This window comes from Sander lucioperca, chromosome 12 (assembly GCF_008315115.2).
Source record: "Sander lucioperca isolate FBNREF2018 chromosome 12, SLUC_FBN_1.2, whole genome shotgun sequence".
Lineage (NCBI taxonomy): Eukaryota > Metazoa > Chordata > Actinopteri > Perciformes > Percidae > Sander > Sander lucioperca.
In genome coordinates this window covers 38,014,682-38,029,483 of record NC_050184.1, presented here as the reverse complement: position 1 = coordinate 38,029,483, position 14,802 = coordinate 38,014,682, and the positions used below count along the sequence as shown (strand labels likewise).

The 14,802-nt window shown below is 44.2% G+C and overlaps 1 protein-coding gene across 2 annotated transcripts in view; it reads left to right on the top strand.

Annotated features, from left to right (window-relative positions):
- The window catches only part of znf385a (zinc finger protein 385A), a 61,152-nt gene that overhangs the window by 1,907 nt on the left and 44,443 nt on the right, over positions 1 to 14,802 (top strand). Inside the window, exon 1 of one of the 2 annotated variants that reach the window (XM_031283799.2) lies at positions 5,426 to 6,155. The exons of the other annotated variant lie outside the window; for it this stretch is intronic. Coding sequence (XP_031139659.1) covers positions 6,146 to 6,155 — 10 coding nt within the window. The 5' untranslated portion in view covers positions 5,426 to 6,145. Of the gene's footprint in view, positions 1 to 5,425; positions 6,156 to 14,802 lie in introns of those variants that run through there. 2 annotated transcript variants of the gene reach the window in all.

Genomic DNA, 14,802 nt, shown 5'->3' with positions numbered 1-14,802 from the left:
TGGCTGTTGTGCAAATGCAGAAGCGCGTGAACGTCCCTTCGGTGAAAGTGTTGTTATGGTTAACCTTGCAAAGTTCTGCTGTGGTTAACCTTTTGCCTACCATGAACACCCGCTTGTTTGTTGTGTTTACATTTCCTCTCACACAGCCTCTGACGTCTCCTCGTCCGGATGGCAGCATAAGCCTGCAACGAGGACCAGAGGTCAAAGCTGCGGCACCGCCTACTGCTGCCATCCTAACAAAGACATGCAGTTTGACAGGAAACATAAACGCGGTAGACGAGCCGGAAGTTTAGCCTTCTGCTAACCCTAGCTTACGTCTGCGACTAATTCAAGTTCATGCTTTATGATGGCATGCCGTCTGGATGAAATTAATTATTACTCGTAAATATTACTGTATGAAGCCGCTGCATGCCCGTGCTTGTATGATTGGAGAGGCTAGACCAGGGGTGGCCAACCAGTTAGGTATAAAGAGCCACAAAAAAAACGCACCATAGCAAAAAGCCACACAACACATGCACGTCCACACTACAACAGCAACAGTGTCTTCCAGATCTGATGACAGTCATAATACATAGCAGTTTTCATAGTTTCACTTAGATTGACTCAGTGAGAAACCTGACAGTCTTTGTTATCCACAATCCTTTTCAGGTCTTGCTTGAACTCGGTTGTGGCCACTCGAAGCAACTCTCTCACTCATTTGTCACTAAAGGGGCTTTCAAACAATCGGATTCAGCAGTGAAAGGGTTAACGAGGAAGGTGATCTGTGGCCGCTGTTTTTCCTCAGGTTGCAGAATCTGTCCTCAAAACTCTGCTGCATTATTTTCCATTTTAAAATAATTGGCAAATGTATTGGCAGATGCATTCAAATGTGTTTTTTTTTACTTATCTGAAATACTGTATGTTTCAGAAAAGTTAAAAACAACAATCAACCAATTAGACAGCCCCCAGCCACACAGTAAGAGCCTCACAGGAGCAGGCAAAGAGCCGCATACGGCTCAAGAGCCACAGGTTTGCCACTCCTGGGCTAGACAGAGAGGGGAGAGGGCGAGCTTCTAGAAGAGGTCTCACTCTACTTCATATTCTGGCGGGTTTATTTTTAATTCTGCCTCCCGCAGCTTTAATAAAGCCCTTAGATAGCGTGTGTGCCCTGACATGCATCTTAAAGCTACCTAAGATTTCATAGTCTAATAAGCTGTGATTTATTGTCTGGTAGCTTTACTAAATGCTTTCTCACATTAGGACTGGAAGTGCAAGTATGTTGATGCCTGGTGCTTGCCTCGGCCCCTCCCCTTTGACCTTCATGGCCAGCCTCTAAATTCACCACCACAGTGCCAGGAGACACCCAAAGCATGATTTATGACCTAGGTGCGGACTCTGTATCAACAGAAATCCTTTTCATGACACCATGCAAGCAAACCCTAGAAGAAGAAAAAAGGCTGAACTAATGTTTCTGGAAAGTCTCATAATGCCTGCGGACCCGGGCTCATGAAATATGACTAGAATTTATGATCAACAGAAGTTGCAGTTTGACAATGCATTTGAGCTGTTGTGAGGAAGTGAGTTACAGTCTGTCTGTCTGGCAGATTTCAGTAAGTGTAGATTTACTGTGCTTTTCCTCTGCAGGAAAGAATGAGGAAGACTGATCATAGCTTTATATGAATGGAGGAGTTTGATGATCCCTCAGATGTGATAAATCTCTCACAGGCTGTTGTTGGTCATCAGCAGACTGAGTCCTTATTAGTCCTTTATCCTCAGCAGTCTTTCCTTTCACATTTGACCTGCTGCACTCAGCATTCACCATTCTTCCCATAAAAACAGTTCCAGTAAGGATAGTACTGGCCTCAGCAGCTTTGTCAAGTCTGTTGTACAGATAGTTTTCTGCATGAGTAAGGTATTTCTGATTCAGTCTGACAGGCCATCACTACTCTACCAGCTGTGCCTCATGTCTGTTTGGTTCCCTTATTTACCCCTGTGTATGTTGACATGACTCTGGGAATATATTAGCCTATCAGTTTACAGTTTAGGGATCGTTTTCTAGGCTGCTGTCTAGTACCAGGGTCGCTAAAGCTGGAATCAATCCTGTGTTGACAGGTTTACACCAGTAGAGGGCAGCATAGGTTAACTACTAATCACCATCCAGGCACAGCAATGGTTTCCAGAATATTGATTCCTCTCTCTGTTGGCTTCACCATGAGCGTGTGTGTGTGTGTGTGTGTGTGTGTGTGTGTGTGTGTGTGTGTGTGTGTGTGTGTGTGTGTGTGTGTGTGTGTGTGTGTACGTTTGTGGGAAAACGTTTTGGGAACTTGCCTTCAATCAAAATGATCCTGGCTGAACTGTCAGTCCTTTGTAGTTTGATATTGATTGTCCAGTGTTCTGTTTTTCACCTCAGGGCCACCATATATTTATCATCATGCAGATATGCACACAACACACACACACTGGACCTATTTGACATGACTGAAAAAAAGAACTCCTAACACAAAACATAATAATTATGTAAGTTTGTACTTTATATGGAAAATATAAATAGTTCTCAATTGCTACACTTCTGCTTAATGAATTACAATTAACTGCTGATGTAACCAACATAATGTTTTGGTCAGAGCAGTAGGGGTGTGAATCTTCACTGGTGTCGCACGATTCAATTTGATTACGATTATCCTGTCATCGATTCGAATCGATTCAATATCACCATGCATCATGTATTGCCACACATGGTTTTCATCAACAAATTAAAGCAGTCCGATATATATGAACTCCCGTTTTTATTGTATCTGCTCATGAAAAAGACACTTCCTGAATGTAGCAGAGTCTGAACACAGCAGACAACAGACAAAAGGCAAAAAACAAAAAAACAGAGACCTGAAAATCAACAAGTAACATCATTAGGCAATAATCGATTATGGTCTGTCGCTGCATGGATGCAGAATCGCGATGCATCAATGCAATGTTAAATTTCAACACCCCTACAGAGCACAGCAGGTCAGCTGAACATGCAAAAATGGAACATTTGTTTTAATCAATCATACAGTTCAACATATATGAATATATAATTATAGTAAATCAAGGGTTTGAAGGGGGACAGTTCCTTTTCCATTCCATTTCTCCCCTCACTTTTGAAGAGGCATTTGTGAGTGAAGTACCTTAAGCAAGTAAAGTGGATTGCAAATGAAATAATGTTCATTATTCATTTAAAATATACCGCTAGTGGCTACTTAACATGCGTCCCATGATGCCCGCCCATCCAAAGTGATAGAGGTCAGCAAATCATCTTCAGAATGAATGATCTGGAGCCAATGGCAAACGGAGGGCCCTAACCCAGTATCCTCCCTTCTTTCCATCCTTCTCTTCCTGTATCTCTCCATCAGCCCTATGCTCATGTACCTGTCCAATAATGCCATCTGTCCTCTCCCCAGTGGCCGTTGACCCACCACTGTCTTCTCACTTCTCTCCTCTGCCCTGTCCTCCCTCCCTCTTCTTACCTATGGATGATACAGGATCTCCATGCTCCGATTTCACCCTCTCATCATGACATCCATTAAAGTGGCGCTGGGCCCTGGGCCCCCGTTGGCCCGACAGCACATTAGTACTCGGCCCATTGAACGCCAACAAGGACCGGCTCTGAATTATTGATACCAACACAACTAATGAGGAAACCCTATCTTAGCTCTTTTGCTGACACACACACACACACACACACACACACACACGCACATGCACACGCACATGCACACACAAACACACACACACACACACACACACACACACACACACAAATGCTCATGGAAGGAGTTGCACGCATAGCTGTATTGATGATAACTATTGTTCTAGCTGTGTCCCATTTTCAAAAAGTAATATTCGCAGCGCTCAGTCCATTTCCTGCAGACTATGTGTGTTTATGTGTTTGATCTAAGGAGCCACAGGCTCAAATTCCTTTTCTAATCTGTGTTTTTGTCCTTTTGCACTATACAATGTTTGTTCCACATCTGTGAGTTCATTATTCTCTGTGTATAACTGCTTATTGTTAATACTGCTGCAGGTATTAGATCTTGGTGGTGGTTGTGAAAATGGTAGGATTTTTTTTGTTTGTTTTTTTTTTCTTTGTTAAGAGCCACCATATGTTCCTTAACAGCAACAGCTTTTAGTCAGTGAAATTTATCCAAATTTACATTCTGTAAGAATTTGTGTGGGTGTTTGTGACCCTTAAGTCTACCAAGGTTTACATACAGTGGCTAAAATGTGTGCTGCTGTGCAGAGATGTATTGGAGGTGTCAGCCAGCCTCCTTAGTATTCACTCCAACACCCTGTGACTCACAGCCTCAGCCTGAGAGCGTAAGAAGGGGGGGGGGCGTGTAGAGATAGAGAAGAAAAAGAGGACAGAGCAGGACAAGAGGAAGCCATATGAACATCAGGCAGCATTTTCTGTCGCCCCAGGCTCACGTGTTTATATCTGTGTGTTTGCAAGCATGCCCGCCCAAGGGGATTAATTTTTTGACAGCTTTGTTAAGCCTTCTCTTAAGCACTGAGCTTCTCAATAACATCATGGCTGCTGTGTGATTCTCAAAAGTCTCTCTCTGGCTATCTTGCCTCTTCACAAGGGAAACTGAAGAGAGAGAGAGTCGGGCTCGGACATGACAGCAGGCATTGTTTGAGTGGTTTCTTGGTGTGGAGGAAGTGGACCATAAGGAGCTGGCTGTGAAGCTCCTCTTCAATTAGTGGCTGCATTGCTTTGGTCCACAGTTTAATTCTCTGCAGCCCTTCTCCTGTGTCTGACTCTGTCTTTGTTTCTGTATCCCATCATCCCAGTCGTCTCTTCTTGTCACTCCACGTCTCCTCATCCCTCTGTCAGTTTGTATTTAGTTTAATGTCTGCCCCTCCTTCTTCTGCTTCCTCCGCTCTGTCGCTTTCTATTTCATCTCTCCTTTTTGCTTGCCACCCCTCCCACTCCGATCCCAGTCTAAATTCCATCGCTTTGACGAAAACACAGTGGTTGATAAAATGCGTAACCTTGCATGGGCAGGTTAATGAGAGATGGAGGGAGAAAAAGGAAAAAGGACAGAGCCACACAGATAAAAGGTTAATCCATTAACAAGTCCTTATACACATGGAGTCAAAGTACTGAGAGAGGGGGGGCGGGGGGTTAAACAACAAACACAATAAACAGATTTGACAGTCAAGCTCTCCATAAGGGGGAGATGGGTGACAAGAGTATGGGTAATAAAAGGGAGAAACAGTGGTTGACGGAGACAGCATTTTCTGTCAAGCTCTGTCTCTTCTTCATGACTTTCACTCTGCATGATGACAAGTGTCTGCTACTGTTTCCATTGGTCGAGGCTGCCACCAATCAGAGCAGAGGCATGTAAGGTGCCTTTAGGTTATAACCAATCCTAAAAACAAGATGCAGAGACAGAGAGAGAAAGCCAGAGTGGGAAAGGGAGTGTGTGTTTTACTGAGACAGACCAAAGCAGGCACCGACTTTACAATGCATTGAAGACCTTCCCTTCTGAAGCTCCCTGTGAAATGAAACAATAAAGAAGAAAATGCTTGTCAGCTGTTAGTTGGATACCACTGCAATTCCTCCTGACTGTTGTGGAGAAGAAGATCTTGGCTCTGTAGCCTCCCCCTGTGATTGGCTGTCACACTTTAGGCTCCCCCTCCTCTCTCTGACTCCCCTCTTCTCTCTCTCTCTCTCTCTCTCTCTCTCTCTCTCTCTCTCTCTCCTCTGCTACTAACCCCCTCCATACTGTCCTCAGGCTCACCTGAGCCACAACTGCAGAAACGCTGGACCTCCTCCTCCACACACATACACACACACACACACACACACACACACAAAAAAACACACACACACACACACACACACACACACACACACACACACACTTGCACGCTCTCTCTCTTTCTCTCTCTCATGTACACACACTCAGCTTTTCACCTGGAGAGGGCAGGCGCAAGGGAAGGCATGTGCAGCAGCAGCAGTCTCTCCTCACATCTAGCGCTGCCTCTCTGAGTTGCTTCTTTCTGGAGAGTGGAGAGGAACTCTGAAAAAGAGATTTTGGAGCCATTGTCCCTTGGCGAAAGCAGGCGAGACAGGGGCAGTGAGGGAGCACTTGTAAACCCAGGGACACCAAAGGCAACGCACATCATGATTTTGGGTGAGTTGTCGCTTTTTGGTGTATGGGATTTTGGAGAGGTTAGTCATGTTGTTAGATCACTAATCCCTACTTAAACGTGGCCACCAGTAGCTCTTTATTAATAGTGTGCTCTGCTTGGTTTCCATTCCACACAGACTGTGTCTGTCAATACTGAGCTCTGGGATGAACCTTTAAATCATAGTTACTGCTTGTAATTACGATAATAGTGTGCCATTAATATGGCAGGTGTGAGTGATGACAGGGAAGGTCAAAGTGTTTGGAGCTGGACTGTATCATTATGGACTGTTTGGTCATGTGACCAGGCTCCACCATTCTCATGTCCTGGCAGAAAAGGTGAAGTGACAAAGATGCTATCATATCTACTGATAAGTGATGAAATGCTAATTCATACAACATAATTCATTAAGTATATATTTTATGGGGGATTTATTACAGTTTCTACCTAACCTTTCCTTATAACCTTGCTAACCAATGATGAGCAGACAGGTCATCACACAAATGGCATTTAAAAAAAAAGAAAACCACAAACGATTCAGCCTTCAGTTTGCAGCAACAATATAGCTTTTAGTTACTGTATTATACAGGTTTGTTCTGTTCTGAGTCAGCCTGCACGTTCTTCTTTAGTATTCTGGTCTCATAGTGGCCATGTCTGAGAGAGGGGATTCTGTGTGGTCTCTGTGCCCTACATAGTCAGCTTGTATTCATACAGAGGATGGGAGCTTGCCACTGTAAGTCCAGTGGTATGACCGATCCTGGGTTTGCTGCTGTGTGGTTAGGATAGGCAGAACGTGTATCTGCGTGTTTAATAAGCAATGCAGTGCCTTTCAGCTTGTGAAAGTGTTCTAGAGTCTTCTAATTTGTTTATGTCTGTGAGACTGTGTGAGGCTGTTTTGTGTGCATTTGTTTTAAGTGTGTGTGTGTGTGTGTGTGTGTGTGTGTGTGTGTGTGTGTGTGTGTGTGTGTGTGTGTCTGATGTGTGTGTGTTGCTACATTCTCTGCCGGAGAGGCCACTTTGTTTTAACGCATGCCTGGGCTGATTCAGGAGCAGCCCTGCTCCTCTGCTCTCCCGGCAGGCATGTTTTTCAAAGAGACATCTCTAATGATTATAGGGAGTCATGTAGACTGATGTGTGCAAGTTTGAAGTGTGCACGTTAAGGGTAGGTATTCCCGTGAGCTAAGGGCTCCAAGCGAGTAAGTAAAGTAAATGTCTCAGAACGACTCTCAAATTTTTCTTTTGTTTGTTTTACATGGTCATGGTCTGTTTTTGGCTACATTTCCAGTTTCTGCCGCTGGTCAAAAGGGAAAAGTTACCTGACTTGAGCTTCATCTAGCAATTAGACAAGCACTGTTTTGATCAGGGTGCAGATGGTAGCAGCTACTGTAAATTATATTTGGCCATGACGTGCCCTCAACTACAGCTGTCTCATGATAACAAACCGTAGGTAGACTTGCTTATAAAAGCAATGGTTTGAGCTGAGGGTAGTTATTACAGTGTGTCTATTTTAACTGTTTAGCATTACATTGGTGAGAGTAATAAAACATGGAATGTGACTTCTGTTATGCAGTACCATTAATTCTGCCTTTGCAGGAACACTGAATGCTGTCCGTATAAGCTCATTCTAGGTACGGCTGATTTTTTACAGCAGGCTGAACGGCGTTTAAACAGCGATAATGTACTGTAGCTCGAATATACTGAATATGTGTGTGTTTTTCACCACGTGTAATGGTCCATAAAATCTTCTCCCTTCACACCTGCCAAAAAAGCTGACCTAGACTTCTCCTCATTAAGTTGTCACTTATAGGCATCTTCCATTATTTCTGTTTGAACATTGAGATTTTCCAGTGCCTAACATTCTGCTCCATTTGCGTGATGATGTGGCTGCTGAGTGATTTGACATTTCTGGCTTTCCTCCTCTGAAAAGGGTAATGTCATTGTAATGACCTTTACAATTTTGATGCTGGCTGATGTGGACCCCCAATCAGCAAATTTCTGGATTCAGCTCGCTGATATAAATCTGCACATTTGTGATAACATATCTCTGAAAAATATATATATAACTAAAAACAAAGTGATAATGAAATGCAATATGTGTACGGTGTGAGTATGCCTGTGTAAACCCTATCACCACATTAGCAGCTGTGTCTGTTTGGCTATTCGTCTATTCCTAGCTTTTGTTTTCTATGACCTTGAGCAAACGTTTCCCAGTGCAGCTCTGTCCTTGACGTTGTGTTCACAAGTCCATGATAACTAGCTTCATAGGCAAACCAGGCCCCTGGCAGAGGTCTTTGGCTGCTGTGATAGAGATGACAGTCCTGATGCTGATAATGGCAATAGATGTGTGATTGTGCCGTACAGTGAGCTCTAAACAAAGCCACGGGCAGCCAGCTTAGCTGCCTGCCTGACATGGGCTCTGCACCAAGTTAGGGGTATACAGTATGGGGCTGCTGGCTACTGATACTGGGAGTTTGTGTATTAAAACCTGTGTGTGTTATCTGGGCAGAGAACAAAGCCAAGCAGCGGGAGACCAATGGCAAGCTAATAGAGAACATGATCACCGGGCTCCCGTTGAGCCTCTCGATTGACTGTGGTGTCATTGTGATCAGCCGCCATGTTGTCTAAAAAATCCTCCTTGCTGATGCCTGGAGGGAGCTCCTAGTATGGAATCCGCCTTTAGATAAGAAATGTTTATCACATCCTCTCACTGGCACCTAACATGCTCCATGATGACGGCCTGACAAGCATTCCTGGGACATTCCACTTAGTTAGCCTCATCTCAAAGTTTTTAGGGGGAGTCTCAGTCATGATAATTTTATGTTTGGATGTTGTTTTTTTGTCTCATCTGTCTTGTCTGTTTGAGTCAGAGCTGACCCCATGAGCTCAGGGCCATGCAGTCTATCTGTCTCTTTGTCTATGTGTTTGTGTGCCCACTCTGGGCTCATCTGTCTTCATAAAATCTGTCTCTGTGTTGACCTGTCTGCATAGCTATTGCTCATTCCATTCACCGAGCTCTCCACCCCCCTTCCTCTAACAGCCTGCACACACTCACCTGGTTCCACAGGTCAGCTCAAAGAGACACCGGAGAATGCGTCTTTGAGCACATCAGCAATTTTCCCCCCATTTTCTCCATGACTGCTCTGTTCTCTTTGCTTATGTCAAAGTGACACAGTAATTATAACTCCTTAATGAGCCAGATATTTGGTATGCATGGCACAGTTTGTTCCATTAGCCTTCTTTGCAAATCCGAGATATAACTGGAACGCTTTTGTGCAGCGGAAACTTAAGAATTCTGCAGTGAAACAAACTATGCATGGCTTTTTTGCATGGCTATATCTTAATGCTTTAGAAACACTGATATATAAACTTTCATAACCTGTGAATACTAAATCTTCCTAAATCAATCTTATTTAAGTTAAAACTTAAGTGCAACCTTTATATTTTTTCTAGCAACGGGGCCCACTGGCTTCAAATTTCACTATGTTGTTTTGCAGAATATCCCCTTTCCATTCAGTGGAAATATTTTTCTTCTGGCAAGTGGTGAGATGGCTGTGACATAGTGCTGTGCGATGAAATAGATCATTGCACTTGAACCATGCAGTTCACCTTTCAATAGCTCTTCTATGTGGCACGACACTCATTGAGGAAAACATATTCCCAACTTAGTAATTAGAATAGGCCACATATCTCAGGAGTGACCTAGGATGCAAGATTAATGTGACACTCATCAGAAGGTAGACTGTACTGTGTGTGTGTGTGTGTGTGTGTGTGTGTGTGTGTGTGTGTGTGTGTCTGTGGGAGAAGATGTGGGTCTATGTATGTGGGTGGGTGGAAGTGGCAGCACTCTCTCTTCTCTCTCTAGGTCTTGCTCACTCCTGGTTTGTGGAGTGGACTTCTCAGTCCAAAAGCCACTATAACAAGTCTCTTCCCTTCTTGCCCTCCCTCCTTTTTCCTGCTCTATTGCTCCATTTGTTTATGCTGGAGTGGCTGTGTGTCAGCAGGTTGTCAATACCGTCTGTAAGAGACTTTAATGAATAGGCCTGTTATTGGACTGGTGGGAAGGCAACCCATTGTGTCTGGGAGTGCATCTGTGTGTGTGTGTGTGTGTGTGTGTGTGTGTGTGTGTGTGTGTGACCCATCAGTGTGTGTAACACTGCAGAGCAGAGGGAGGTGGAGGTGTCTGTTCTGCTCTGACTCCCACTGCTTCATTGGCCTCACTGCAGTGCCCTCTGTCAGAAACCATTCACTAAAAGTAAAGGCCAGAACGGAGCAAAAGCGTACATGGTTTCATTTTGTGAATTAGAGTGATGAGGTCTTTTCTTACTCAAAACACACAAGGAATGTAAACATGATGCCGTACTTGCATACACTCAAATAAAATGTACAGTTTACGCAACACACACCAGTGCTGGCACCTGCTACCACAAGCAGCCTGCTGCTGTTGCTCTGTGAAGCACAAAAAATGCACCTGTGCGTGATTATGGTGTCACATTAGTGCATTCACCAAGGCAGCCCGCTCACTACTTACTGGGAATCCTGGGGCTACAAGACACCTGGGAGTTGAAGCCTGGAAAATGTTCTGTATGCTTCAACAGTCACTCTGATCACAATGTGGAAAGAGGCACAGATGATTCTTTACGCTACAGCTCTCTAGTGTTTTCAAAGAGGAACTGTTGCCTTTATCCTAAATATATTTATTGTCATCTACTTTCCTTACATTTTAATTCTGATGTATTTTATTGACATCTCGATTGTCAATTGCCTTTTGTTTGTTAATGTTCATGTATTGTGACAGTGTTCTTTAAGACTTCATATGCATTTACATCTTGTGAACTACAAATAAGTTAAACTCTATTTCCCATGTGTACTTCCTTGACATATCAGGTGCACCGTTTTGCCACAGGTGTAGGGTTACCTTATGTCAAACATTTGCCCTGATGAAAGTCTAGAGATAAGTCTGGCTTTATTATTAAATGCTTGCATTGTACTTACGTGTGCAAAAACATCTTTCCTTCATCTCACTATAACAGAAAGGCATTTTAGAGAGTTACATTGCAGTGACATAACTATGTTAAAAAGGCTGAATTTATACTCCCGCATTTTATACAAGCATTGGTACTAAAATATTACTCAAATACAGACTCAAATATAGACCAGAGACCAACAATGTATACAGACATAATCAGGTTTGCACATGTCGTGCAGGTGCACTGTAGAGATATGAAAAAACATATGAGCTACAAAGCACCCATGCTTGACCACTTTTATTCTTTATCTTTTTTTTCTTAAATGCCGGCATAGCATAAAAAGGCTGAGCAAAGCTAATGTTTGGCGTTGATGGATGTTGCATTAATCATGCCTGCTCTATGTGCTCAGAAGAGAAGAGGGGTAGAAGAGGAGGGGGGGAGAGAGAGAGCGAGAGAGAGAGAGAGAGAGAGAGAGAGAGAGAGAGAGAGAGAGAGAGAGAAAGAAAGAAAGAAAGAAAGGCAGGCAGATAAAATGGAGTGAAAAGTGAAAGTGAAAGAGAATTAGCTCCATCCAGCTCTGGAGGGAAGAAGGAATTCCTCTGAGTGCTGTTGAGATAGAGTTTCAAACAAAGACCAAAAGAGAAATCAATTCTCCTTGAGATCCAGCAAGGTCAATTCATAGGGGCATGGCTAGAGGAGTAAGCTAAAGGGGAGGAGGAGGAGGAGGAGGAGGAGGAAGAAGTTGATGAAGCAACCAAAGAATGGCAGAGCAGGATTGAGTAAGCAGTGTAGGAGGAGAGAGACTTAAGGGAGCATTGAAGGGATAAAGGCAGAGAGGAAATGAGCTAACAGCAAGATGAGAGACTGGGTATGGAGTGGGGGTGACGATCCTTTGGTTAGCTGGCATACGGGGAGGAATACATGCTTCCTTCCAACAGCAATGCATTGAGCTGACTCATACAAAGGGGAAATGTGAACAGTATATCTGACACACTGTTGGGAATGTTGCCCTACAGCCCTGCGTGAATTTTAGTCATTGCCACAAGAACATCTCCTCACTCTGTGACTCTATCCATCCAAACAAGCTCTCACCTTACTACCACAGGGTTAGCCAGGCGCACAGACTGAATGAATAGTACTTGCTTTTGCTTCCAAGAAGTCTTGAGCTTGCTTCTAATCCTTAATGTTACATGAACAGCTCAAAATAGCCTAAATCTCCACTCCTTCCCCTGAAGACTAAATCTGTATCTAATATGTTTTAATGGTGTGTATAGTGGCTGATGGGATGCAGAAAAGCATTGTGATAAAATGTGGCTGTAGTTTTGGCACAGACCTGCTCTCTGTGTCATGTTGCCCATTGACAGCTACTGTAGCTATACAGCTAGCAGAAGGGTTCTTTGGAAAAGTTATAGTTCAAGTTGGGTGAGAGTCGGGGAAGCCTCACTAGCAGGTAGTTATGGGATCTGTGTGGTGCAGGGCTTATTGCAGGCGTCTGGTAGGCACACCTGTCTCCGCACAAGTTCTTCCCTGAACAAGTGGCCCTACCCCTCGGAGAGAGAGAGAGAGAGAGAGAGAGAGAGAGAGAGAGAGAGGATAAGGGGCTCTGCCAGGACCTGCACCACAGCTCCCTGCACCTGCCTGGGGGGAGCGGGGGAAGGAGAAAGGGAGGATCAGGAGGGTGAGGTGCCAGAGGTGTGGATTAGAAGGCTGTAAGGGACACAGGGGTAATGTGGTATCTGAGTTCATCCATTTACAGTATGTTACTATGTTTGTTTGTATCTTATTGCTTGTGTTTGGCACACGTTGTATTTTAGGCTCTTGGTTTCCTTCAAGGTCAGTTCTAATGTACATTTAGCAGAGCGGTTTTTGTGCTTGTGTTATATGAAGATCCAAGTGGGGAGATTGTAGCCTGGACTGCATTTTCAATCCCCCACTGTCAGTGTCTCCTATTGCAGTAGCAGTCTGATACACGGATGGATGAACTCCTGCTTCGGCACAGCTCTCAGCTAACACTGAAACTCAGACAGTGGCTGGCAATGTGGTTCAAAAGAGCACTAATGAAATGTAACAAATAGGAGGCAAAGAGGAAGAATGGAAGCAAGCATTTTCCATAAAATTAGTCGAGACCGGTGCAGTTGGCCTGATGAAACAGGAATAACAGCATAAACATAAGAGACTTCACACTGCATTCTTCACATCTGAATAATGTTGGTTAATGTTTGGGCTTGTAATGGGATTATTAAAGCGGCATCAGGGGTATGACAGTGTGTCTGGAGCACAGCAGTAGCTAGCCCATATACATTGTACAACAGTTTCTGCCTCCATTCTAAATTTTCTCATTTGTACCCGTGATGGCTTGCGTAAATGTGAGAGATTGTATTTACAGAAGCACTGAAGTTTTTTGTGTCTCTGTGCTGGGCCAATAATCACCAGCCAGCCACTGCCACAAATCTTCATTAGAGGATTAGCCGACAGGGAGACAGCTTGTGTTCTTTTGCTTTTATTGGTAGACCTGCCGTTCAGTGCTTTCAGCCTTGGCTTTTCCCCTTACCGTCTCCTCTGCTTAAACCTGTGAACATAGAACCATGCTCACCTGAGAATCACACACTCACACCACATGCACACCTATACGTACACTCCTTCTTTGTCTCAGTCTTTACCTTGTTTTTCTATCTTTGTCTTTCTCCCACATATGCTTAATCCCACATGTACATAATGCTCACACATCCTGTCAGTTTGTTCCCTTAAGCTGCCTGGCCGACACTCATACTCAAGGCAGAACAAATTAAGGTCACAGCACGGAGAGCCCAGCCGGCAAAGGACAACAGGATCTGCCAAGTGTGTCTGTGTGTATGTGCGCGCCTATATTGTTTTGTCTCTTCTGACCTCTAAACAGTGGCATGACTCCAGAAAGAGCCGTTGTCAAATGGCTACTGTCCACTCAAAGGAAAACTGACCCTTATTGCACCATTTTGGTGTCATCCCCTCCCTTTGAATTCAGGCTAGAAAACAGGGGGAAGAATGCTCTTTTGAAGGCTCTTTGATATCACCTGATGAAGACTACGGGATTAGATTCCCTCTTGTGCCGACTGAGAGTGTTGTGACTCATCTCAGGCTGTTGTTGGCCCATCAATGCTGTTCTTATCCCTGAAGGTTTCTTTCTTTTCACACACTTTGGTGGTGAGCATACAGTACGCAGCAGTCAAGCCCACCTGCACCACGATGGACAGATAATAGACAAATAATATAGAGAGATTAGAATCATCGTCTTCAATCCAATGACTTTACATCTTCATATGTTCTTGAAATGGTGCTCCTCTCTACCCTAACCTTTCACCACTTGACTAGAAGTAGCTACATAATCAGACTGGCTGGTCCCGGCGGGGTCAAGAAGATCCAGAGGGCTCGTCTCTGCCAGCCCAGGCCTCAGACCTCCCCTAAAGGGCAATATCGTATTCTGCCTGGCTGTGCGCACCTGTGTAATCCATAGCTGCAGGGAGGGTGACCTTCTCAGCAGGCAGCCTCACAGCAGGCTGCGATACAGGCACTCAGGGAAGAGGACAGGCTGGGCAAAAAGGGTGCTGGGGGCAGGACATGGAAGTTCTCAGATAATTACCCTTTCATATTACACTCTCTACATGTGGTTGCTCTCTCTGTAATGCAACAGCTACAGTATGATGAATAT